Here is a 25,281-nt window from a genome sequence, read left to right as displayed (position 1 = left end):
GGAGAAACTAAATTGGCCATATTTTATGTGTGTGTGTGAATGAGAGAGTGTTTGGGTGTTTCCCGGTACTGGGTTGTGACTGGAAGAGCATCCACTGCGTAAAACATATGCTGGAATAGTTCAATCCACAGTGACGACCCTGGAAGTAGAAACTAAGCTGAAGGAAGGTGAATAAATATTTGACTTCAGTATCTCTAGACAAATGTCTAACAAAATGATTTAATTAAGTTCCATAAGTTAAATACAATTTTATTATTTATGTCAACGATATTTTTCATATAATTAATAAAATATTAATGCTCCTAAAATATTTACAAATTCCAAATTCCATTGTAATGTTAATCTAATTATGTGCTATAACATGTAAAACTGGATCATGAGAGGAACAGTCAAAAAGCAACTCATGTAAACGCCTTAATCATATTATTGTCTTATTCAGATTAAGGCAAATCATATGATTACTGGTGCCCATGTAAACGTAGTCGGTGATGAGATTACTTTGAAGTCACACACGCACACACATAAATGAGCTAAATTAGTCAATTACCCAAATCAGTGAACAATCAAAGCAGGTGTGTGTGTGTGTGTGTGTGTGTGTGTGTGTGTGTGTGTGTGTGTGTGTGTGTTTGAGTCATCAATCAACCTGCAGCACGCAGATGAAAATATCCCCTGTCATAAAACACTTTCTTTACAAACAAACAAACAAACGCAGAGAGGGACTAATTCACTGAAAGCCCTGCCAAAAATCACATCGTGCCCAAAGAGGGATTGTGTTTTCAGCCAGAGGAAACAGGTGAGGAGGAAGTGGAGGGAGATTTCTGCATGTGTGAGTGTGTGTGTGTGTGTGGTTAAACGGGTGAATCATGAGTCAGTGGGACTGCGCTGCTCAAACCGAACGTGCTTCAAAGGTTTATTTCAATGGCTGCATATTTTCACATGACTTTTTTCACAATTTTTTTTAAACTTGTGAGTGTGAGTCAACGCTGAACCACGCATCACTGCTAGTCAATGACTTCCACAACAAAACAACTCCAGAGGTCACCGAGTTCAGCTCAACTCAACTCAAGGGGCGAGGAAGGAGAGCAAGAGCTGATCTTTGTTTTAATAGTGCGCTTATTCATGCTGGTTTTTTAATGGCTTTTGGTGTCTCTTATTATTACATTTTTGGTTTAAAAAAAAGTCATTTAAAATGTGCGTATTTAACCCAGTTGTGTTTTGCGTGTATTTTGAGGTTAATATAACGTTTGACCTAAATTTGGCTAAAAAATGGTAAAAGTCCCACCATTGAGTGAAGATTTTGGTTAAAAATGTAATGTTTAGCTCAAGTTTGGAGAATGACCCAGCTGTTGCATTAAATTTTGGGTTGCAAATGTACAAAATCATGTAAAAGTTCAACCCAGTATGTTGCATGCATAGGCTAAATTGGTAAATTATGTTTAACCCAAATTTGGCAAAAAAAAAAAAAAAAAAACCCATAAAAATCCAGCCACTGAGTTAAAAGTTTTGGGTAAAAATGTAATTTAAAATCATGAGTTTTTTTTTTAACCCAGTTGAGTTTTGTATTGAAAATAATAGACCAGCTGTTGTAATAAAATTTGTTTTAAAAATATGATTTTAAATCAGGTATAAATTTACAATTTCTACATTTAATCCAAAATTGACGGAAAAAAAAAGTAAAAACCCAGCCACTGAGAAAAAATTTTTGGTTAATGTAATTTAAAATCATGATTTTTTTTTTAACCCAGTTGTTTTTGCATGCATAGTTTAAAAATGGTATTTTTTTACAAATTTAACCCAAAATTGGATTATAAATAATAACTAAGCTGTTGCATTAAATTTTGGTTTAGAATTGTAATTTAAAAGCAGGTACAACTTTAACCCAGCTGTATGTTGTATGCATAGGCTAAATAGGTCATTTCTTTTTTACATTTAACCCAGATTTGGCACAAAAAGTAAAAATCCAGCCATTAAGTAACCATTTTGGTTAAAAGGTCATTTAAAATCATGATTTTTTTTTTAACAGAATGGTATGTTTCATGCATAGGCTAAATGGGTCTCTTTTTTCTTTTCTTTTTTTTACATTTAACCCAAATTTGGCAAAAAACAAAACTGTAAAAGTCCATCCATTGAGTCAAAGTTTTGGTTAAAAATGAAATTAAAAATCACGATTTTTTAAAACCCAGTTGTATTTTGCATGCATAGTGTAAATGGGTAATTTTTACATGTTTAACCCAACATTGGATTAAAAATAATAACCCAGTAATTTAAAAGCAGGTAAAACTTTAACCCAGCGGTATGTTGCATGCATGGGCTAAATAGGTATTTATTTTACATTTAACCCAAATGTGTCAAAGAAAATAGTAAACGTCCAACCATTTAGTGAAAATATTTGGTTAAAAATGTCATTTAAAATCATAATTTTTTTAACCCAGTTGTGTTTTGCATGCATAGTGTAAATGGGTCATTTTTGTATGTTTAAAAGCAACAAGTTCATGAGAATGAGGAAACAGTGGTTCACAGTTTGCCCATTTCCATATACTGTTTTTTTATTATTCTGCTATGTTCTGGTATACCCAGATTTTCATAATTGGGCACCTTTAAAAAATGTAACGTGGGTCGTAATAAAAAAATAACGGTAAAAAATACAATTAAAACCCATTTAACGGTGGTAAAATGTTAAAAGCGCTTCAAACAGCATCAGAATTATGAGTCTGAACTTTCTGTTTTAATATTTGGAAGGGAATTCAAAGCCACTTATAATTAGACTCAGATATCAGCCAAATTTGATCATCTCAAAACAGCCAAACAGCCTCAGATTTATTGGTCTATCGCTACTTTACATAACCGTTCAGATGCTGTTACGAAATCGTGGTCGTGTGTTGCATGAGCGGGTCACGAAAAGGCTTTAATTGTGATGTGTGCAGATCTTCAAAACCAGCGTGACACTGCAGATCGAGTGAAATGACAGAGGCGCATCCCTCTAATCAAGCACAATTATCTGATGTGAAAAAACACCGAGTTATTTACTATTTCAGCCAATAGGAAAAGCCTCCATCTGGGATCAGTTTATTGCCGTTAGCTTTAAAAACAATCTTGGCTGTGTTTATCTGGTTTTACAGTACGTGTGCTATCTGTACTAGAACGCTGAGAGGTCTTTTACGGGACAGAAAGAGTGGCATCCCATGACTCATTTCTAAGGGACAATGAAATCTGGCGTGGCAAGAAACCCAGAGACCACATGCAAGAAAAACAGAGCTGCCACAAACTCGACAAAGCCAGCAAAACAATCCTCACACACTGCAGCAAGATGCTAATACATTCACAGATGGCCGAGCTGCTATTGCCAGAGCTGGTAAAAACGAATGTAATACAACACAAGCGCATGTGCTTTCAGTTTACGCCGAGGAGTAGCATGTGACAAACTCACGAAAATGAAAAAACACTTGAAACTATTCAATTCAAGCTTATTTGTGTAGCGCTTTTCATACTAATTGTTTCAAAGCGGCTTTACAAAAGGAGCACATTATTGCATTACAGTCCAAGTAGAAAAAGTTAAGGTTAGTAGTTACTATAACTTTAATAGTTACTAATATCTAGGGCCAGACAGAATCAAAATTGGTGTAGAAAAAAAAGTAAAACCCAGCCACTAAGGGAACATTTTGGTTAAAAATGTAATTTAAAATCATGATTTTTTTTTGCATGCATAGTTTAAAAACGGTATTTTTTTACCAATTGGGTTAAAAAATAATTACCAAGCTGTTGCATTAAATTTTGGTTTAGAATTGTAATTTAAAAGCAGGTAAAACTTTAACCCAGCTGTATGTTGCATGCATAGGCTAAATGGGTCATTTCTATTTTAGATTTAACCCAGATTTGGCAAAAAAATAAAAAATAAAAATCCAGCCATTAAGTAACCATTTTGGTTAAAAGCTCATTTTAAAATCATGATTTTTTTTAACCGAGTGGTATGTTGCATAGACTAAATGGGTCTCTTTTCTTTTTTTTACATTTAACCCAAATTTGGCAAAAAAAAAAAACAAAACTGTAAAAGTCCATCCATTGAGTCAAAGTTTTGGTTAAAAATGAAATTAAAAATCACGATTTTTTTAAAACCCAGTTGTATTTTGCGTGCATAGTGTAAATGGGTCATTTTTACATGTTTAACCCAACATTGGATTAAAAATAATTAGATAACCCAGCTGTTGCATTAAAATTTGTAAAGTAGTTACTATAACTTTAATAGTTACTAATATCTAGGGCCAGACAGAATCTGAGGAAATTTTTCTCCTATTGTTGCTGAGAATTTTGTAAACGATCTGTGGATTTATGTGGGATGATTTTAGGAGTATCGGAACTAAAAACTTGTGTATGAAATTAGAGCTGCACGATTCTGGCTAAAATGAGAATCGCTTTTTTTTTTTTCGCCTCAAGATCGCGATTCTCTCACGATTCTGTAGATGTAAAATAAAGGTTAATATCAGCAGGCTAATATTATTGTTATTTCTCAAACATATTGTAAAACAACAATATTATGTGTAGGTCTACTGTTGGTCTGATGTTGAATTATTATGTTTGAGACATTCTTGCTATCTGTCATTGACAACATTATTAGACCATTTTTTTTTACTGGTGAAATGAGACATTTGTCATTATCAGATTCCCTCTTGCATTATATTTAACATTATAAAGGCTAGAGTAGTTATACTGACACTGTTAAACATTTATTCTCAAGCACACCACTCTGTTCGCTATGAAAGAAAATGCTTGTCGTAATCAACTAAAATGCGACATGATTATTCAGTGTAGGGATATGTAACAGTAATGTCTGCCTGAAACTACTACCTACTTTAGTAGAAGTTTATCACAAGTAGTAGTTTTAGTAGCTGCATTTATCACAAAATAACCACACTCTGCAAAATAAACGCTTTTCTTACTGAGAGTTTTTGTCTTGTTTCTAGTCCAAATCTCTAAAAATTCTTTAATCAAGAAGCATTTTCTAGACGAGCTAAAAAATATTGTGTTGTTTTCAGAAATAATATGCCAGAATAAATTGAGGTTTTTCCTTAAAACAAACAAAACAATCTGCCAGTGCGGTAAACAAACGAATCTTGTTTTTTTATTTAAAAACATAAGAGACATAAGAGTATTTTCCTTACACATTTTAAGTAAAAAATCACTTAATTTTGTCATTATTTCTAAAAACCAGACAATGTTTTTTACTTGTCTAGAAAATGCTCCTTCTCAGCAGGCACAGGATGTCAATATGACGTCAGATTGACTTTGTATGCCAGCGTTGTGGGGACGTTGCATTTAGTTTGGAAATCTGGTTGACATCAGAACCCAACATCAGGCGTCCAACATCAAATCTAAAATCAACCGAATATCAACATCTAATCATGTTACAGCTTGATGTTTTGTGGACGATGCCACTATGACGTCTATCAGACGTTGGATTTTGGTTATCGGACTGATGAATAAGGGCGTCACGGTGGCGCAGTGGGTAGCAAATTCACCTGACAGCAGGCAGGTCGCTGGGTCAGTTGGCATTTCTGTGTGGAGTTTGCATGTTCTCCCCTGCATGTTCTCGCCACGTTCTGCCGTGGGTTTCCTCCGGGGGCTCCGGTTTTCCCCACAAGTCCAAACACATGCGCTATAGGTGAATTGGGTAGGCTAAATTGTCCGTAGTGTATGTGTGTGAATGAGTGTGTTTGGATGCTTCCCAGTGATAGGTTACAGCTGGAAGGGCATCCGCTGCGTAAAAACATATGCTGGATAAGTTGGCGGTTCATTCCGCTGTGGCGACCCCAGATTAATAAAGGGACTAAGCCGAAAAGAAAATGAATGAATGAATGACGCTGATGAATAAATGTCAGTATTTGACGTCAATATGATGTTGGTTTAAATTTGACGTTGGTTTAAGACAGGCATGTCCAAGCTCGGTCCTGGAGGGCCGGTGTCCTGCAAAGTTTAGTTCCAACCCCAATCAGACACACCTGGGCTAGCTAATCAAGCACTTGCTAGGCTTTCTAGAAACATCCGTGCAGGTGTGTTGAGGCAAGTTGGAGCTAAAATCTGCAGGACACCGGCCCTCCAGGACCGAGTTTGGACACCCCTGGTTTAAGATGTTGGCTCGACGTTGGATTTTGGTCACTTTCCAACACAACCTAAAATCAACCAAATATCAACATCATTTAACATTGTTATTGGACGTCAAAATAACGTTGTCTTTAGATGCTGGCTAGACATTGAATTTTGGCCACCTGACGTCCTAAATCTAACCTAATATTATGCTGGGTTGATTTTATAATGTTTAGATATTTGGATTGGACAAAAAATCCAAGTAAGAAAAGCATCTACACTTACTATCTTCAACAGCCAATCAGAATCAAGCATTCAAAAGCCCCCATTGTATATTAAATAAGGAATACTGCACCACTCAACGTAATAGAAGTCATCAATTTTGATTTCATCATGTCAATTAAAGCATCACATTTGACTTGATAAGTGCCCAGGAGATTAATTTCAGCTGTAGTAGGAGCGACGGGAGAGAATCCGACTATATCTGGCAGTCACTCAAACAGCACAAAGCCACAGTCAGGGAGAGATCGTACGTTTTGCAGCATGCAGGAACATAAACGCATGCAATCGTCTCCTGAGAGGTAGCCGCATGACTCAATAGAAACTCCAGCAGCTACAATGCCTGATACTGTTTCATTTCTCCAGGGAAGAGAGGCCTGCAACAAAAGAGCATTGATGCAAAGAGCTGACAAAGGTCCGTCATGTGTGGATTCTTTTTTTTTTTTTTGCAGGGCGAGATGCAGACATTAGCAGGGCTGGAACAACAGGCGCACTCTGTGGCTAGACATCTGCTCTGCATTAGCACGCTGCTCGCTAACAGAGTGCTAGCATGTCACACTAGCACTTCTCAATCCACCAGCCAATGCTGTGGAGAGCACTGAATGATCTGGGAACGCTGCAGGACTGTTATTATTATTATTATCAGTGGTGGAAAGTCGTACTCAAGTAAAACTACCATTATACACCCAAAAATGTAGTGCAAGTGGAGTTAAAGTTTCTGATGTAAATATATCTCAGGGTTTACTTACACTAGGCTGTCTGAACCGTACCCAGGCACATTTGACCCCCTTTTTCTGGTTCGAGTGAGTGCTCTGAATAGGGTCCAGGTGCGGTTCTGTTGGCCGGCACTGGTCCAGTTGGAAGAGGTGCGCCAGAGCGCAGTTCGGTTGAGCTTAGGTGCGGTACGCTTCTTGTGAGAGTGCAAAGCACGCCTGAGTGCGAAACTGAAGATGTGATGTCACCTTTAAAGTAGGGATGTCCAGATCCAATCACAAGATCGGAAATCGGGCCCGATCACGCAGTTTCGGACTCGATCGGAATCGGATGTTACCTCCCGATTAGGTCTCGTATATTCTCAGTATTTTTAACACATCTATAGTTATGTGGTGGCACAGAGTTAGATCTCTTTCTTGACTTCACACAGAAACAGCACCGTGCGTGTGACATCACTTTGTTGCAGAGACGCTATTGGGTAAATTCCGGCAAGGTAGAACACGGAAGCAGCTTGAAGTGGAAATCGAGAGTATGTCTGCGGTCTGGAGGTATTATAAAGTTGATGATGACAGCGTTGTCCTAGCAAACTGTGAGATGTATAAATTTGCCATTGCCTGCTGGGTATTTTAAGTTGAGATGCTATTAGTTTTTATATTAGTTTTTTTTATTATTATTTTTTTTTTAATATTTGCTGTTGCACTAAAGTCCAAAAGTGAAGAATTGATGTTGTTTATTACTTGATTGTTCAAGCTATCTAACAGAAGTGCTCTGTTTGTTAACGGAGTTGTTAAATGTTAAAATAAGGTGAATTAAATAAAAAAAATAAGGAACATCCTGGATCTGTTTCTTCACTCATTATTATTATTATTATTGTTATTGTTATTATTATTATTATTAAGTATTATAGAAGTATTGAATCGGCTTTCGGTATGGGTAGTTACTTAAAATCAGATGACCTGATCGGGACATCCCTACTTTTAAGGGACTGTTTCATACAGATTCATTAATCATTCTTACTTTTCAATGAATGCAAACTGTTGTTTATTAAAGATGCAAACCCCTCGCTGCACGTCAGCTGATACCTCCAGCAAACCTCCTAAAGGCTGATTTATACTTTTGCATCTAGTGATTGGTGTGACCCACGGTGTCTGCCTTGCGTGTAGTCGTGCATCTATACTTCTGTACGCTGTTTGTGTTGCTCAGCAATAACCTTTCCGAAACACAAGCTGGCAGTGAGGTTATGTTTCTCTGTAACAAGTTTATTTACGGGTGTTTTTTTTCTTTTCTGAATGCTACCTTAATATACAAGTAGCTCAAACTCGCTCATTCAGAAGCGGAAACTGGCAGACATGCATCAACTTCAATCATAAAGTAAACACAAAACGACAGTTTCCATCTGGAGCTCCTTTATGTGACTTGACATTTGTAAACAATTGCTCTATTGGGCGCGCAGCTCTCCGCACCGCCCACACTCGTCACTGCTACCAAACCGACCAATCACAGAGCTTGCGCTTTGCATCGTTACGATTGTGTAGTTTAATTTTTTGAGAGGTGCGCATTAGCGTCAGCCATGCTGAGGGCTATACGACCACACGAAGGTTACGCCGGAACATATGCGTGCTCTTGACGCAGAAGTATAAATCAGCCTTAATACGCGTGGCACGATGAGTTACATTAACATTTATGAGCGTTGAATGATGGTTAAGTTTAGGAAAGGTGTAGACGTTAATAACTGTGATGGTTGGGGAAAGGTGTAGATGTTGATAACTGTAATGGTTAGGTTTAGGGAAGGTGTAGAAGCTAATAACTGTGATGGTTGGGTTTAGGGAAGGTGTAGAAGCTAATAACTGTGATGGTTGGGTTTAGGGAAGGTGTAGAAGCTAATAACTGTGATGGTTGGGTTTAGGGAAGGTGTAGAAGCTAATAACTGTGATGGTTGGGTTTAGGGAAGGTGTAGACGTTAATAACTGTGATGGTTGGGTTTAGGGAAGGTGTAGAAGCTAATAACTGTGATGGTTGGGTTTAGGGAAGGTGTAGACGTTAATAACTGTGATGGTTGGGTTTAGGGAAGGTGTAGAAGCTAATAACTGTAATGGTTGGGTTTAGGGAAGGTGTAGAAGCTAATAACTGTGATGGTTGGGTTTAGGGAAGGTGTAGACGTTAATAACTGTGATAGTTGGGTTTAGGGAAGGTGTAGAAGCTAATAACTGTGATGGTTGGGTTTAGGGAAGGTGTAGACGTTGATAACTGTGATGGTTGGGTTTAGGGAAGGTGTAGAAGCTAATAACGGTGATGGTTGGGTTTAGGGAAGGTGTAGACGTTGATAACTGTGATGGTTGGGTTTAGGGAAGGTGTAGAAGCTAATAACTGTGATGGTTGGGTTTAGGGAAGGTGTAGACGTTAATAACTGTGATGGTTGGGTTTAGGGAAGGTGTAGAAGCTAATAACTGTGATGGTTGGGTTTAGGGAAGGTGTAGAAGCTAATAACTGTGATGGTTGGGTTTAGGGAAGGTGTAGACGTTGATAACTGTGATGGTTGGGTTTAGGGAAGGTGTAGAAGCTAATAACTGTGATGGTTGGGTTTAGGGAAGGTGTAGAAGCTAATAACTGTGATGGTTGGGTTTAGGGAAGGTGTAGAAGCCAATAACTGTGATGGTTGGGTTTAGGGAAGGTGTAGACGTTGATAACTGTGATGGTTGGGTTTAGGGAAGGTGTAGACGTTGATAACTGTGATGGTTGGGTTTAGGTGTGGATTAGGTGTAGACATTAATAACTGATGTATAGCACCATCTTGCCGACAACATAGTTTAACATGGCTCCATAACTTACGCCCTATGGCTTCCATAAGTTACACCCCTAAGGCACCTTGATGTAACGCCCTTGTCTTGCAGTCTGCAGACAGACCCTATTTGAATAGATGGCAGTTCATTCCGCTGTGGCATCCTCTGATAAATCCGAGACTTAAGCCGACGGAAAATGAATAAATGAATGAGCTCCATTCAAACCAGTAGACAACACACAGATTAGGGCATTAATATGTTCTCCATTTTATCAATGTCAAATGCTTTTCCAGAACTTTCCTTCAAACTAAACTTTCACAGTCTGCAAATGCTAGCTCCGGCTCAGCGATAATGAGTTTATAAACAGCTGAAGCACTTTTTCAATCAGTCATTGTAAAATCCATCATATATAGAGGTCAAACAAACATGGAGTAAACAAATAAACACTCACACACACACACACACACACACACACACACACACAGGAGTGAGAGAAAACCCCATAACAGAGCCGATGCAGTGACATCACAGACACGTGAGAAGAGAAACAAACAAAAGCCAGCAGTCCAAGCCCTGCATTTAACGTGCTGGCAGCCCGCTGTCTCTCTGACCCGGACTGTGTGTGTGTGTGTGTGTGTGTAGGGCCGAGTGCGTCTGCATGGCGCTGAAGAGACTGACCCGCTGCATAATTACAGCTCAGAGTCAAACCACAGGGTAAACATAATGAAGCTGAGCTGTCCCAGACACACACACTCTTTCTCTGTCACACATGCACAAACACACACACTTACTCACGCTTACTCGCATGCATGTGCATACACACACACACACACACACACTTGCATGCACAGGCACTCACAGACATACAGACATGCAGCACACACACACACACTTACACACAAACACACATGCTCACTCACTCACATGTGCAGCACACACACACTTTCTCTCTCTCTCACACGCGCACATGCACTCAGACACATACGCCTGCACACACACACACCCACACTCTACAGTCACACACGCTCTCTCTCACACACACACGCACAAACACACACTCACTCACACGCATGCAGTACACATACACACAGACAACACACTCTCTCTCCCTCTCTCATACACACACTTATATGCGCACACGTACACTCTCTCTCTCACATATACTCACTCTCACACACACACACTGACTCACTCTCTGTCCCTTACACACACACACAGACCCCGCTCAGCCCTCCCTCTCCTCTCCTCCTCTTTCAGTGTTGTGTGATGACCTCTCGGCCTATTAGAATCTCCGACAGGGCTATTAGTCGGAGTCTGAAGCACAAGTGGGCGGTTTTAAAGGGGGGGTTGTGTTGAATTCTGCAGCTCTGGAGTCCCTGAACCGAGGCAGACGCTGCACGAGGCTGCTGTCACGCACAAGCTCTTCTAATGTTAGCGCTGATTGTTGAATGGGTCTCAGATTAGGAGGAACATTACGTTCGCTATTTGAAACTTGGTATGCTTTGGAGTTTTTTTGTTTAATTAAACACTTAAAAGAGCTGATATCATACCCCTGCTGCACTTCTGTGATGACTTTAAAGGGCGCCTATCATGGAAATTTTGAACAGAGCTGTGTGTAGGTATAGAGCAGGGGTCACCAATCTCGTTCCTGGAGGGCCGGTGTCCCTCCAGGGTTTAACTCCCAACTTGCCTCAAAACACCTGCCTGGGTGTTTCAAGTATACCTAGTAAGACCTTGTGTAGGTTGTTCAGGTGTGTTTGATTAGAGTTGGAGCTAAAATCTGCAGGACACCGGCCCGCCAGAAACAAGTTTGGTGACCCCTGGTATAGCGTGTCCACAGTCATATTGGAGTGATAGAAACACAATAAGCCTCTTTTTTTTCTTTTAAATGCTGACGTTAAAATAGGATCCAAATCCCTCCCATTTTGAAGCCGACCGCAATGTGATGTAGAAGTGCGGGTTTCCCCGCCCACAGAATTAATTGACAGCTGCGTATTAACATGTCTTGGCAGTCACGTGTATAATCATATCAACAAAACAGGACGTGTGCAAAACAACAGGGATTAAAAGCTCTGTTCAGCTCTCTGTGATCAACAGTCATCATCAAACGTGATCAAGAGTGAGTTTTACAAGTTTAAAACGTTTCTTAAACGGAGCATGTGTGTAATAAATTACACTGATTTACTGTCTTAATCACCACAGCCGCATGTCAGTACAGTTATAAAAGAAGACGCTTCAATACCGGTTTGTGGACGTTACAGTTTTTCCTATTTGCTTTGACCTGGTTAAAGAAACTAGGATCCACTCAATTTTCATTATCACTATCCCAGCAGAGCAGAAGACATATCTTGCAAATGTCTACACCTTTTCTCATTGGGTTGACACATTTTTCAAAACTGTTTACACAGATGTTATTCAAGCAGTCAAACCTCCATTGTTTTAGAGGAAGTTCAACCTCCCAAAGGAGCTGCTGAAACAGTTCTGCACCTCCATCATTGAATCAGTCATCTGCACATCAATAACTGTCTGGTTTAGCTCAGCTACTAAATACGACCTCCAAAGACATCGTCGAATAGTTCGGACTGCTGAGCGAATCACTGGTACAACCCTTCCTACTCCCCAAGAACTGTACTTATCCAGAGCGAGCAGAAGGGCTGCCAAAATCACTGTGGACCCCTCACACCCAGCACACTGCCTCTTTGAACTTTTACCTTCTGGTCGACGCTACAGAGCACTGCGCACCAGAACAGCCCGACACAGAAACAGTTTCTTCCCTCAGGCAATCCATCTCATGAACACTTGATGATAATAATTGCGAAACCAACATCACTACTTGCTATACACTTTTATACACATATACACTTATTTAACAACACACTTACATGCCAATTTGCACATAACAGCTGCACATATAACGTTGTATATAGTAATATAACTCTACATACACTTGTCAATCTCTATATTTGCATTCACTACTTACTTCTATTTTTTTAAATATATTTATTATCTGTTTGTTGTCCTGTCTCTGTAATCCTGCTGCACTGTAGAAGCTCGGTCACCAAAACAAATTCCTCGTATGTGTGAACATACCTGGCAATAAACTCTTTCTATATATATAAAAAAAACAGAAACCATCTATTCCTAACCATTAGAAACCATCAGGATCAGTATGAAATCACTGAAGCACCGGTTTGACACTCGTTCACAGAAATCTTCAATTAGCAATCAGTCTGCTAACCTCATAAAAAGGTGCCGGCAGGTCTGTGTTGTTCTTTGCCAGCATGGATGGAGGAGATCAATAGTGGCTGTGTCTTCTACTCTGATAGATCCACTGTATTTTGGTTTACATGCATTTCTCTAATATGTACAGTATTTCATTGGGTTCTTTTTGTTTTGTTTTTACAGTATTTCAGTTTTCAGCCGCAGTTTGAAAAAAAAATGTCATGTATTCAATAACATCTTAAAGCATTTCTTCTACTGGATCCAGTTCAAAAAGGCAAATCTGACAGCCTGTATAGAAAGGCAACAAACGTCACTGGCTATATGCTACAATGTCAAGCAATGGTGCACTGATTCACACCGAGTTGTGTATTTTGTTGTCCGTTGTGTAAGGCTTGATTAATAGAGCTCATATACTTGTTTGCAATTTGTGTTGTTTGAAGGCAAAATTAGCTTTTGTTGCATGTTTTAAATGCTTTGACACGATTAGAGCCTTTTGCAAGCAAAATATGTCATATTGACCATGAGTGCCGCTGTTTAGGCCTGTGTGTTAACTGTTTTGAAAATGTGGAGTTGCAGTTGACGGCTGCATCAAAGCAATCAAAAAAACTGTAAATCAGGTTTATTTTGTACATTATTATAACGGATGTCCATTCAGCAGTGGATATTAACCTGTATCCTGTCACATTTGCTGTGCAAAAACAGTGCATAGTTAAGTGTGTCCCCGCTGTGTGTGTGTGCATGGACTTTGTAACGCCAGTGTGTGTGACTCATCGTTGCAGAAAGGCTTGAATCAACTCCACAACAAATACATCAAATAATCATTGGGAAAGTTCCTACTGTAGTATTTCTCATAACGTTACGTGAGATCTGCTTCCTTTATGTCTGTCACTGTGTTGTTTATCTGACGCAGCTGGACAGATTGAGGCACACTCTTGACAGGCACGTGGGAACGGTGGGCGAGGAGACCCAGCATTAAGGGCACAAGCCACAAAAACAGCTCCATTGTGTTCAGAGCTGAAAATTCAAATGTTTTAAAAGGTTTAATAAATAATCTGATGGGTGATTTGAGCTGAAACTTTGCAGACACATTCTGGAGACACAAAAAATTTATATTAAATCTTAAAAATGGGGTAAAATGGGTGCCCTTTAACAAAGCAAGCATTAAAAGGGATTAATGTAAGATCAACGAGAGGTCATGTTATTATTTGTTGCTTTAAAACTGGGCTTTTGTCAGTGTACTCACCATCAAGTGGTTCCAAACCTTTATTAGTTTCTTTATTCTGTTGAACACAAAAGATGATGTTTTGACGAAAGCTGAAAACCGGTAACCATTGATATCCATAGTCAGAAAAACGAATGGAAGTCAATGGTTACAGGTTTCCAGCTTTCTTCAAAATATCTTCTTTTGTGTTCAACAGAATAAAGTCAAACAGCTTTGGCAAAAGTGAAAGGTGAGTAAATGATAACAGATTTTTCAGATTTTTAGGTGAGTTTCCCTTTAAGATCATTTTAAAAGTGTGAATTCTAGCCATGGAAAAGTCTTTCTCTCACTACTTTATTCATTATAAACTATCTAGCAATCGTTCTCAACCAAATTATTCTTTTATATTATTTTAAAAACAGAAAGCTTCTTGTTTCTGTAAAGTATTTCTGGGGTCTAACAACTTTTATATCCCCTTTGATTGGGCTCCAGGGTGTGTCTGGAGAATCAGGCCAACCCAACACATCCAGCAACAATGAATCACTCTGACACTGATGAATCAAGTGCACTTGTTTACTGTAAGTGAGTCATTCGGCATACTATAAGAATATCTCTCTCTCTGATGACAAGCAATTGTTTGGAAAGTATATTACTGTGGAAAAATAACTGCGAAAGTACAACAAAACAAAAACTTGCTTCAGGCAGACAAACAAACTGGGACAAACTTAACAATGCAATTAATCACAAGTCACATTTACGCTAGATATTCAAATAAAAATTATTATGTTGATCAATTTAGTGATTTTTAAATAAAAATAATAATACAAAGTAATGTTACAATAGTTCATTTAATTGTTCATTGATATAATAGTACAAAGACTTCTGTTTTACACCAAATTGTAAATACTTTTTTGAAATTGCTAATAATACAACATGAATGTATGTATGTACGTATTTATTTATTTATTTAGAGTATTAATTTAATAATTTATTTATTTACAGAATTTATTAATTAGTTTATTTAGAGTTTTAATTCATTTTATTAATTAATTTATTTTACAGAATTTATTTAGCAAATTAATATTTTTTTATTAAGAGAATTTATTTATTTATTTAAAGAATTTATTTATTTGGAGAAATTATTTATATAAATACATTAATTTAATTAATTTAGATTATTTATTTATTTATTTAGAGTATTTATTATTTTTTTTATTCAGAGAATTTGTTTATTTAGAGAATGTATTCATTTATTTAGAGTATTATTAATTTATTTATTTACATAAATTATTTAGAGAATTTATTTTATTTAGAGAATTTACTGATTTATTTAGAGTATTTGTTTATTTAGAGAATTTATTTATTAATTTATTTTGAGAATATATTAATTTCTTTAGAGAATATATTTATTTATTTATTTATTTAGAGAATTTTTTTATTTTATTTATTTAGAGAATTATTAGGAGAATCTATTTATATAGAGTATTAATTAATTTAGAGAATGTATTTATAGTATTCATAAATAATTTTTTATTTATTTGTTTAGGTAATTAATTGATTAATTAATTAGTTAATTAATTTATTTTGTGAATTTATTTATTTAGAGAAATAATTTATTTGTTTAGATTATTTATTTGTTTATCTAGAGAATTAATTCATGTAGAAAAATTTTTTTATTTAGAGAATTTATTTATTCAGCGTATTAGTTTATTTTGAGAATTTATTTATTTCTAGTATTATTTAATACATTTTTATTTATTTTATTTATTTAGAGAGCTTATTTATTTAGAGAAGATATTTATTCAGAGAATAAATTAATTTATTTAGAGAATGCATTTTTTTGAGAATTAATTTTATTTAGAGAATTAATTATTTAGAGAATTCATTTATTTATTTTGAGTTCATTTATCTAGAGAATTCATTTATTTTTTGAGAATTAATTTATTTATTTAGAGAATTTATTTTATTTAGAGAATTTATGTATTAATTAATTTAGAGACTTTAACTTTATTTATTTTATTTAATTTTTGTATTTTTTTTTATTCATACATACACTCAGAAAATTTACGTTTGCGGTTTGTTCAAACTACTTATTTAAAATGAGCTGAAATGACACAATTCTTGATTTTTTTTTAACAAATTAATTGTTTTATGTTTAGTCCGCTTAAATTAGTAAAAATTAATAAGTTAACTTAATTCCTTCATGCTGTCCCAACACAAATTAACTGTAAAACCCAACATTTTTTACAGCATAAACGCCTTTCAAAAAGTGTAAGACAAAAAAACAGTAGTATAAACGTTACATATAACGAATACACACTAAAATACACATTACATAAATACACATTACATTACATATGACGAAGGAAATGAAAAAGAAATGCCTTAGACTTATAGTTGAAATACTTAGTTGAAGCCCAAGCATGAGTAATAAGTGGCGACTGTTGCCTTAACAAACAGCACAAAATAAATACTGTTGAGCAGTTTATGGGCACGTCTGGACTCTTGCCTGCAGGTATATCTTTCAAGAGGTTTACGCTCTGCAGGTCTTGCTCACTTAAACAATGACTAAGGTAATTTTACGCAGCAGTAATCAAACAATGATAGCTGGGTCAGATAAGGCTCTATTTGCATACTGCGCTCACAGAGAAGGCCTCAATCAAAACTGTTTACAGTCCTACACTGAGAAACTAGAGTCAGACCCACTTAATACAGTCAGTTTAAATGCCAAAAAGGGAGGGAAAGGTCTCACACTAATGCTACCAGCAGACAGAGTTTTGTCCAACTGGACGGACGCCCAATCAGGAAGCACAACACTTAGTCAAAGAGGCAATAACTCTTTGAAAGGAGGTATTAATGATCTCCGATTTAACCAATGCAAAAACAGAGTCTTATCAGAGTCTGTAACGTCAGCAAACAGAGAAAACATGTTTGCATGTTCATATAGATAACCAAAAATGGACATACTGTGCTCACAAGGCTATTTGCATAAGGAATGCATAACATGGCTTGAAGTCAGCTACTAACGTCAGTCATTTAATATGTGATGTAAACAGTTCAAAACACTGAGGTATTGACTGATTATTATTGCATGGTAAATTAATTGTGAATATTAAAGTGTCTCCTGAAAATTTAGGCACAAAATTGAGTGATTATGATGGGAATAAACTATGAATTGCTCAGTTTGAATACAACTGTGTGCTTCAAATGCGTTTGTGCTTCTGATAATATACAATAGAGTGGATTATAGGTTGTTTTCACATTACGTCATCGATGACGCCCGAAATTCAGATGGAGGGCATGAAGTGATTCTTCTACATGCACTGTAAAACCCAACAATCAACTTTACTAAAATGAGTGTAGTTAACGCAAAATTGACTGAAAGGTAATTCTACTCATTTGAAAAGAGTTTTGAACTCAGTGTTGAAGGTAATCAGCTAATTAAATACCTCATTACTTCAACTTAAATGGAGTAAGTTCACAGTACTCGTATATGTTAGTTTTTAACTCAAATTTTGTGCAGCAATCGACTCAAGCTATTGGGTTTTACAGTACTCAGATGGTTTGAGTTCTCCATTTATTTTTTTAATTTAAATTAAAAATTAAATTATTAATTTTTTTATAAAGAGAATTTATTTATTTATTTGGAGAATTTATTTATTTAAAGAAATTATTTATTTAATTAATTTAATTTTGATTATTTATTTAGCGTATACATTTTTATTTGGAGAATTTATTTATTTATTTATTTATTTAGAGTATTAATTAATTTACTTAATTTATTTAGAGAAATAATTTATTTTAGACTATTAATTTGTTTATTTATTTAGATATTTTATTGACTTAGAGAATTTATTGATTTATTTACAGAATTTATTTATTTAGAGTATTAATTTATTTTGAGAATATATTAACTTCTTTAGAGAATTTATTTAGAGAATTTGTTTATTTCCTTTATTTAGAGAATTTATTTTATTTATTTAGATAATTATTTAGAGTTTTGAGCTCAGTGTTGAAGGTAATGGAGTTCATTAAATACCTCATTACTTCAACTTAAATGGAGTAAGTTCACAGTACTCATATAGATTAGTTTTTAACTCAAATTTTGTGCAGCAATCGACTTAAGCTATTGGGTTTTACAGTACTCAGATGGTTTGAGTTCTCCATTTATTGGGTTTTACTGTGCTCAAATTGCTTTGTTTACTCAAATGGATTAAGTTCACAGCACTCATTAGGATTGGTTATTGAACTTAAATGGTTTGTTACAATCGGTTTTCTCAAATGATTTGCGTTACGTTAGCTTATTGGGTTTTACAGTGTAAGAATCGCTATCAGAACATCAAAATGTTTCTGTTTTATGTTGTTTATAATTGTTTAAACGGCCAAAATAGGAAATGCCGAACAGCGCTGTTATTCCCATCACTGTTATAAGCAGCAAATTAGCATTATATTGAGCTAATAGTCTCAGTTACTAAATTGTTCATAGCATGAATTGTACCTTAAACCAAAGTAAGTAATGTGTGATTATATAGCGTATTTATTGTGGATTACACCCAAAGTGCTTCACTATTTTCTGAAGGGGGTCTCAAAAATTAAAAAGTGGGACTTTTTAAGAGTACAAATCTCTTCAATAACAACATCTGCTGATGCCTGGATGATTTACCAATGGGCAATGACATCGAGACAGATAAAAGGGTGAATATAATCTCTGATTCTTCTTACATACACACACACACACACACACACACACACACACACACACACGCACACACACACACACACACATAACAACCTTGATTTCTTTACTGCTGCTCGAGTGATGCAACATTAAGAAATACAAGTTATGAAAATAAAGCTCCCTTTACAGCGGTGGAGTAAACATTTCCCTCATTAGAGCCTAATCTGCTGAGACTTGCGGTGCCGCTTTTTGTGTTTTCGCTTCAGTCCTGATTTACACCTGATTTGAGCTGTGATATGAGAAGGTGGGGGCTTCAAAAAAACGTTAAAATCAAACCAGCTCCTTTGGATGGAGAATGAAAGGTGTTGCTTGAGCGAGCGAACATATTTCATCATTGCACAATATATCGTTTCAGCATCGATATCGCAATGTGTGCATCCGCAATAAACTTAGGATCTGCAATGTTGAATTGGGATTATAGTTGACCAGGAGCCACAGTGATTGAAGGTTTTTGGCAAACATTTGATCATTTACATGCGTTTCTATAAGGTTTGTGATTCTGTGAGCATATCAAGAGAGTTTAAAGCATTCTGGGACGGGAAATTGTACCGTTTGTCACTTGAATTAAAACTATTGCATCAAATTATTTACACAGTGAAGACTCTGCAGTGCTATTTTTACATTTCTGTACCTGAATTCTTACCAAACAGAGCTGTTTAAGTCATCTGGTCTTCATATGGCTATTTATAGTGTAGAAAAACAAAACATCACAATGTCAGATTTTTCCAACATCGTGCAGCCCCGATAGAGGGTATATGCAAAAGTATGCGAAAGGACTTTTAACTTACAGTAACCTGGGTCAAGCGCTTCTGGTGAACTGTATGTCATTACAAAATAGCCACGTTTAAGGTGTTTTCTTTAAAAATCAACGATCTTAACTGCCTGGTTGATATACGAAATAAAGTGGGTCTCAGACTGCATAGATATTTACATTCAAGGTCGCCTACGCTATTGTTGTCTATTGGAAGGAATGCGTCAGTAGAGCCGCCATTTTAGTACAGGTTAGCGCTCCTTTGAAATGACTGGCCATGCAGAGCCAGAGATATACACACATATCTATGATTGGGAGATTTTCTGGTGGTCAATATGCTAATATTTATTTTAATTATGAGAATTATAATTTTCTATCACTTTTCTACATCGATTGATAAGTGACCGCACAGGCATTGCAGTCAAAGAGTGTGTTTTTGTGTGCATGGAAATGTATTATCCACCCTCCCTGTTAAATTTGATCTAATCTGTGTCCTGAAACACACCCCCTCTCATTCTAACAGAGGGAGCGAATCATTTGTAAGTGAATCTCCGTTATGAATGACTCATTCTCTTAGCCGACAGTAATACAAGTTTCTGGTACTGCAGCATCTTGTTGTTAAATTTCATTTACGTAGTTTGCTCATTTTATTCAACAAAACTATCATAAGCCTAGTATTGAGTATGAGTTGGTGGTGCTTTTCCTTATGGTGAATGCAGTGACTATTATCATCATCAATACTTGTTTAGCACAGAAGTAACATACAAAATCGTAAAAAACTCATCTTCCCTATGAAATGTTCTGCCTTTATGCTTTGTTTGCTCGTTACTACACCTATACACAGCACTAACGTCCAGCATCTTCACATTGGCTTTAGTCTTGACTAGTGTGGTTGAATGACATTCGTCCTGGGAGCACTGTACAAATGTGGCGGCGCTATTGAAGCATGCTCAGGTTCCGTATGCGATATCTAGTGTATATATGTACAAGAAGCACTGCATTAAATTATATTTTTCCATGCCATGTCTTTAAAATATGAACATTTATTTACCACAGTATTCTCATTATGGTAAGAAACACTAGCTGTGCATATATCCTATAGGCTATATGCACCTAATGTATTCAGCCAATGATAAACTTCCGGTGAAAGGTCCATGTGACTTTTTTCAATTTCATTCGGTTTCTTTTACAGCATCGATGTTGTAATGTAGTTAAAATATAATCAGTTAAATAGACTTAATCATTAATTTAGTGTTTCAAGTGTAAAGAGATATGAAAAATCATTTAATATTGCACAGATGAGCGCAGAAACTCCATTGAAAATACTGGAATAACATAAATTTCAAAATTTTAAAGAAATGCTGGGTATAAATGTAATTTAATGTAGTGCTTCTTGTTTGGTCTGAGACCCACTTTATGTCGTATATCTATCAGGAGGTGAAGATCACTGATTTTTAAAGAAATCGGACCTTAAAGGGCACCTATGATGAAAGTTATGTTTTGTAAGCTGTTTGGACAGAACTGTGTGCAGGTATAGCGTGTCCACAGTCATATTAAAGTGATAGAAACACATTAAGTCTCTTTTTTTAATTTCCTGATGTTAAGATAGGATCCAAATCCCTCCCATTTTGAGGCCGACCGCAATGTGACGTAGGAGTGTGGTTTTCCCCACCCACAGAATTGATTGACAGCCCCGTATTAACATGCCTTTGTAGTAACACATGTAATTGTATCAACAAGACAGGACGGGTGCAAAGCAACTGGGATTAAAAGATCTGTTCAGCTCTCTGTGATCATCAATCATTATCAAACGTGAGCAAGAATGAGTTTTACAAGTTTAAACGTTTTTAAAACGGTGCATGTGTGTAATGAATTACAGCGATTTACTGTATCACCACAGTCAGTACAGTTATAAAAGACTATTCGATCACAGTTTGTGGACGTTAAATCAGGTTTGTTTTGTACGTTAAAATAACAGATATCCGTACAGCAATGGATATTACGTGTGTGTGTGTGTGTGTGTGTGTGTGTGTGTGTGTGTGTGTGTGTGTGTGTGTGTGTGTGTGTGTGTGGACTTTGTAACAACATTGTGTGTGACTCATCGTTGCAGAAAGGCTTGAATTTACTCCACAACAAATACATCAAATAATCATTGTGAAAGTTGCTACTGTAGTATTTCTCATGACGTTACGTGAGATCAGCTTCCTTCATGTCTGTCACTGTGCTGTTTATCTGACGCAGCCGGACAGATTGAGACACACTCTTGAAGGCCACGTGGGAACGGTGGGCAGGGAGGACCAGCATTAAGGGCACAGGCCCCAAAAACAGCTCCATTGTGTTTAAAGCAGGAAATGTCAATATTCTGAAAGGTCTAATAAATAATCTAAAGGGTGATTTGAGTTGAAACTTTACAGACACATTCTGGAGACACAAAGGACTTCTCTTAAATCTTGAAAAAGGAGTACAATAGGTGTCCTTTAAACGTGGTGATTTGTTTGTAATGTGCTTGGGCTGGTTGGCTGAAAATTTAAAATCCATGTGCATATTCCCCAATGTAGATCCCTCGCTCTTGATCCTGCAGTGTCAGCTGAATATTTACCCACCCGATATATTTACTTACACAGTACAGCCGGTAGAACTCGTCTCCAATGCGCCGCAGTTCGCGAGCGACCAACATCTCCGGCGGCAGGGCTGCGACTGGTGGTGCCATCTGCACGTGCTGGTGGCTATGTTCTGGAAACCATACCTCTGAGGGGAAAAACAACACATACACTTAATGCACAAATACACTACACTGAACATACACATCACCTATATACTTTAGAACTGCAGGTTACCTCTGTTTATATATAATAACTTTAGCTGTTGAATGCTATTAAAGCGATTAGTTGAGCTAACTTAATAATTATAAGGCAATGAGTTTACTCTTTGTGGCTCAGTGGTTAGCACTGTCGCCTCACAGCAAGAAGGTCACTGGTTCGAGTCCTAGCTGCTTCAGTTGGCATTTCTGTGAGGAGTTTGCATGTTCTCCCCGTGTTGGTGTGGGTTTCCTCCAGGTGCTCTGCGTTTGGGTCGATAACCTAAGATTTTTTTCAAGGATGTCCCGCTGGAGGGTGTTTTACTATAAAGGTGGTGTTTAATTAATCTTGTCTCTATCTAACGACTCTTCGGTCTTTTGAATCTATCAGGTAACGTGTCACAGCGTCAGCACACTGCTTCAGTCTTTCGCTTTCACGCTTGTACTTAGTAATTTTAGTGAAAACCTCAGATACTGTGGGTTAGTTGCTGTTGGTTGTGCACCTTTTTTACCAACCAAGTTTGTCGACGCCATCATAACGACACGTATCACTCTGCCTATTCATGCCAGAATCCCTCGGAAAAAGTGATTGACAGGTGGTCATTTGTGTAACTTATCTTTATTTATTTATGATTAGGTTATGGGTAAAACTAAGACCATGTGGGTCAGGTAGTTGAAACGGTAGACTACAAATAATAAATTAGTTATGAATTAATTAATTATTTATAAATAATTAATTCACCGCCGCCTACGACGATGATGCCATCGTCGATTGTGATGTTTCACATAAGACATCGTATGATGCCAAATTGGTCGACATCGCCCAACCCTAGTGCCCCGGTTTCCTTAGTCCAAACATGCGCTTTAGGTGAATTGGATGTAGTGTATGGAACTAAATTGGTCAGAGTGTATGAGTGTGTGTGTGAATGTGAGAGTGTATGGTTGTTTCCCAGTACTGGGATGCGGCTGGAATGGCATCCACTGCGTAAAACATATGCTGAAATAGTTGGCAGTTCATTCCGCTGTGGCAACTTCTGAAATGGAGGCTAAGCTGAAGGAAAATAAATGAATGAGTTTACTCTCTCCTTTTAAGTAAACAAACTATGAGCACAATTATAATAAATCATATTCAGCTTGTTGCTTTTAAGGCGATGGGTTCACTCACTTAAAGTAACTATTAGCTTTATAGTGTAGCTACTAGTTAACTACTAATTAATAACTAATAAAGTAATAACTAATAACCTTAATTTTTCTGAATTTGATTGTAATGCAATAATCTGCACCTTTTCCAATAAATGTGTTGTTGAATAATGAAAAAATGATTGTAAAACTGCCTAAAAATGTCATTTTGAGACTAAAAAGTAATTACATTTGAAATAAAAATATTATAAAACTAACTTTTTCAGCACATCTGTGCACAGAAGACCGATGCTTATTTCAGTTTTAAAAACTAGTAAAGGTGTACTCCATACACCTTTAAGAAATGTTTCACTTAAAGGGATAGTTTTTTTGTTTTTGTTGAAACTTTATTGTACATTCTGCTTGGCACAGAAAGGAAATTTGTCTTTAATTCTGGATTTAAGACAACAACTGCATAGATACAACAATCGCACAATAACAACACTCAAGACAACAACATAAGGTAAAAATCTAAAAACCAAATTAGTCCCATACATATTACTGCAGATTATTCTTGACCACCACCCCATTCACTTCAAACTGTGATCTGATTAAACAACAACTGCAATTGGGATAAATGATTTTTGTGAAGTTTATTAATAAACTAATTTGGAGAGGATCACGTGCTTATGATTGCTTGCAGCCGGTCCCGCATTATTCAATTTATGATTCACCAATCAGACGATGACTAAGTCACTATAAATACCCTAAGTTCCATATCACAGCCATCTTTGTTTTGAAGGATCCCCCCTTCCACCCCTACTCCTGTTCCTTTCCTAGATGGGTGGCACGATGGCCCAGTGGTTAGCACTGTTGCCTCAAAGCAAGAACATCACTGGTTCTAGTCCTTACCAAGCCAGCCAGCGTTTCTGTGCGGAGTTTACAAGTTCTCCCCGTGCTCACATGGGTTTCCTCCCACCGTCCAAAAACATGCAACTTAAGTTAATTGTCTAATCCAAATCGGCACCATAGACATGCTCCTAGTAATTAGTTATCTCTTAAGAGCAATCACTAACTGTTCATTAGCTACTACAGCAGGGGAGTTCTCGAGATCTACCTGAGCTCAAACTCCCCTCTCGCCTTGCAAACAGTAGGGAGCCCCAGGCTCGAGGATCTTATGAGCTCAGGACTCTCTCTCGGGACAGCATGCCAAACAAGCTTTATAATAAATCATCAGCTTAAGTGTGAACTCTTGTAATAAGCATTTCTTCTGGCTTTAGGAATTCTAAACCTGCGTCCTGATGGTAACACTTCAAAAGCTGAGTGAAGGGGATGTGTATTATCTTTAAAAATCGCAATTGTGTTTTTTCAATAAAGGAGTCAAATAGAATCTGCAGTGAAAGTTGCTTATGATTCGTTATCTTATTTGCCTGATTGATCATTTGCGATAATTTCTTCTTCTGTTTAAGTGTTGTGTTCCCAAACCATGAAACAATATTATATGTGAGAGCACTCTCTATCAGTGATCTATATGCCATGTTTAAAATCTGTGTACAAACATTAAATACTTCTCAACTTGTGGAGGAGACTGAGGCGCTGACT

The 25,281-nt window shown here is 36.8% G+C and overlaps 1 protein-coding gene across 1 annotated transcript in view; it reads right to left on the bottom strand.

Annotated features, from left to right (window-relative positions):
- The window catches only part of bcl2l11 (BCL2 like 11), a 53,985-nt gene that overhangs the window by 10,114 nt on the left and 18,590 nt on the right, over positions 1-25,281 (bottom strand). Inside the window, exon 3 of the mRNA XM_056471169.1 lies at positions 22,384-22,511. Coding sequence (XP_056327144.1) covers positions 22,384-22,511 — 128 coding nt within the window. The remainder of the gene's footprint in view (positions 1-22,383; positions 22,512-25,281) is intronic.

Source organism: Danio aesculapii, chromosome 13, assembly GCF_903798145.1.
Source record: "Danio aesculapii chromosome 13, fDanAes4.1, whole genome shotgun sequence".
Classification (NCBI taxonomy): domain Eukaryota; kingdom Metazoa; phylum Chordata; class Actinopteri; order Cypriniformes; family Danionidae; genus Danio; species Danio aesculapii.
This window is presented reverse-complemented; position numbering and strand designations above follow the sequence as displayed.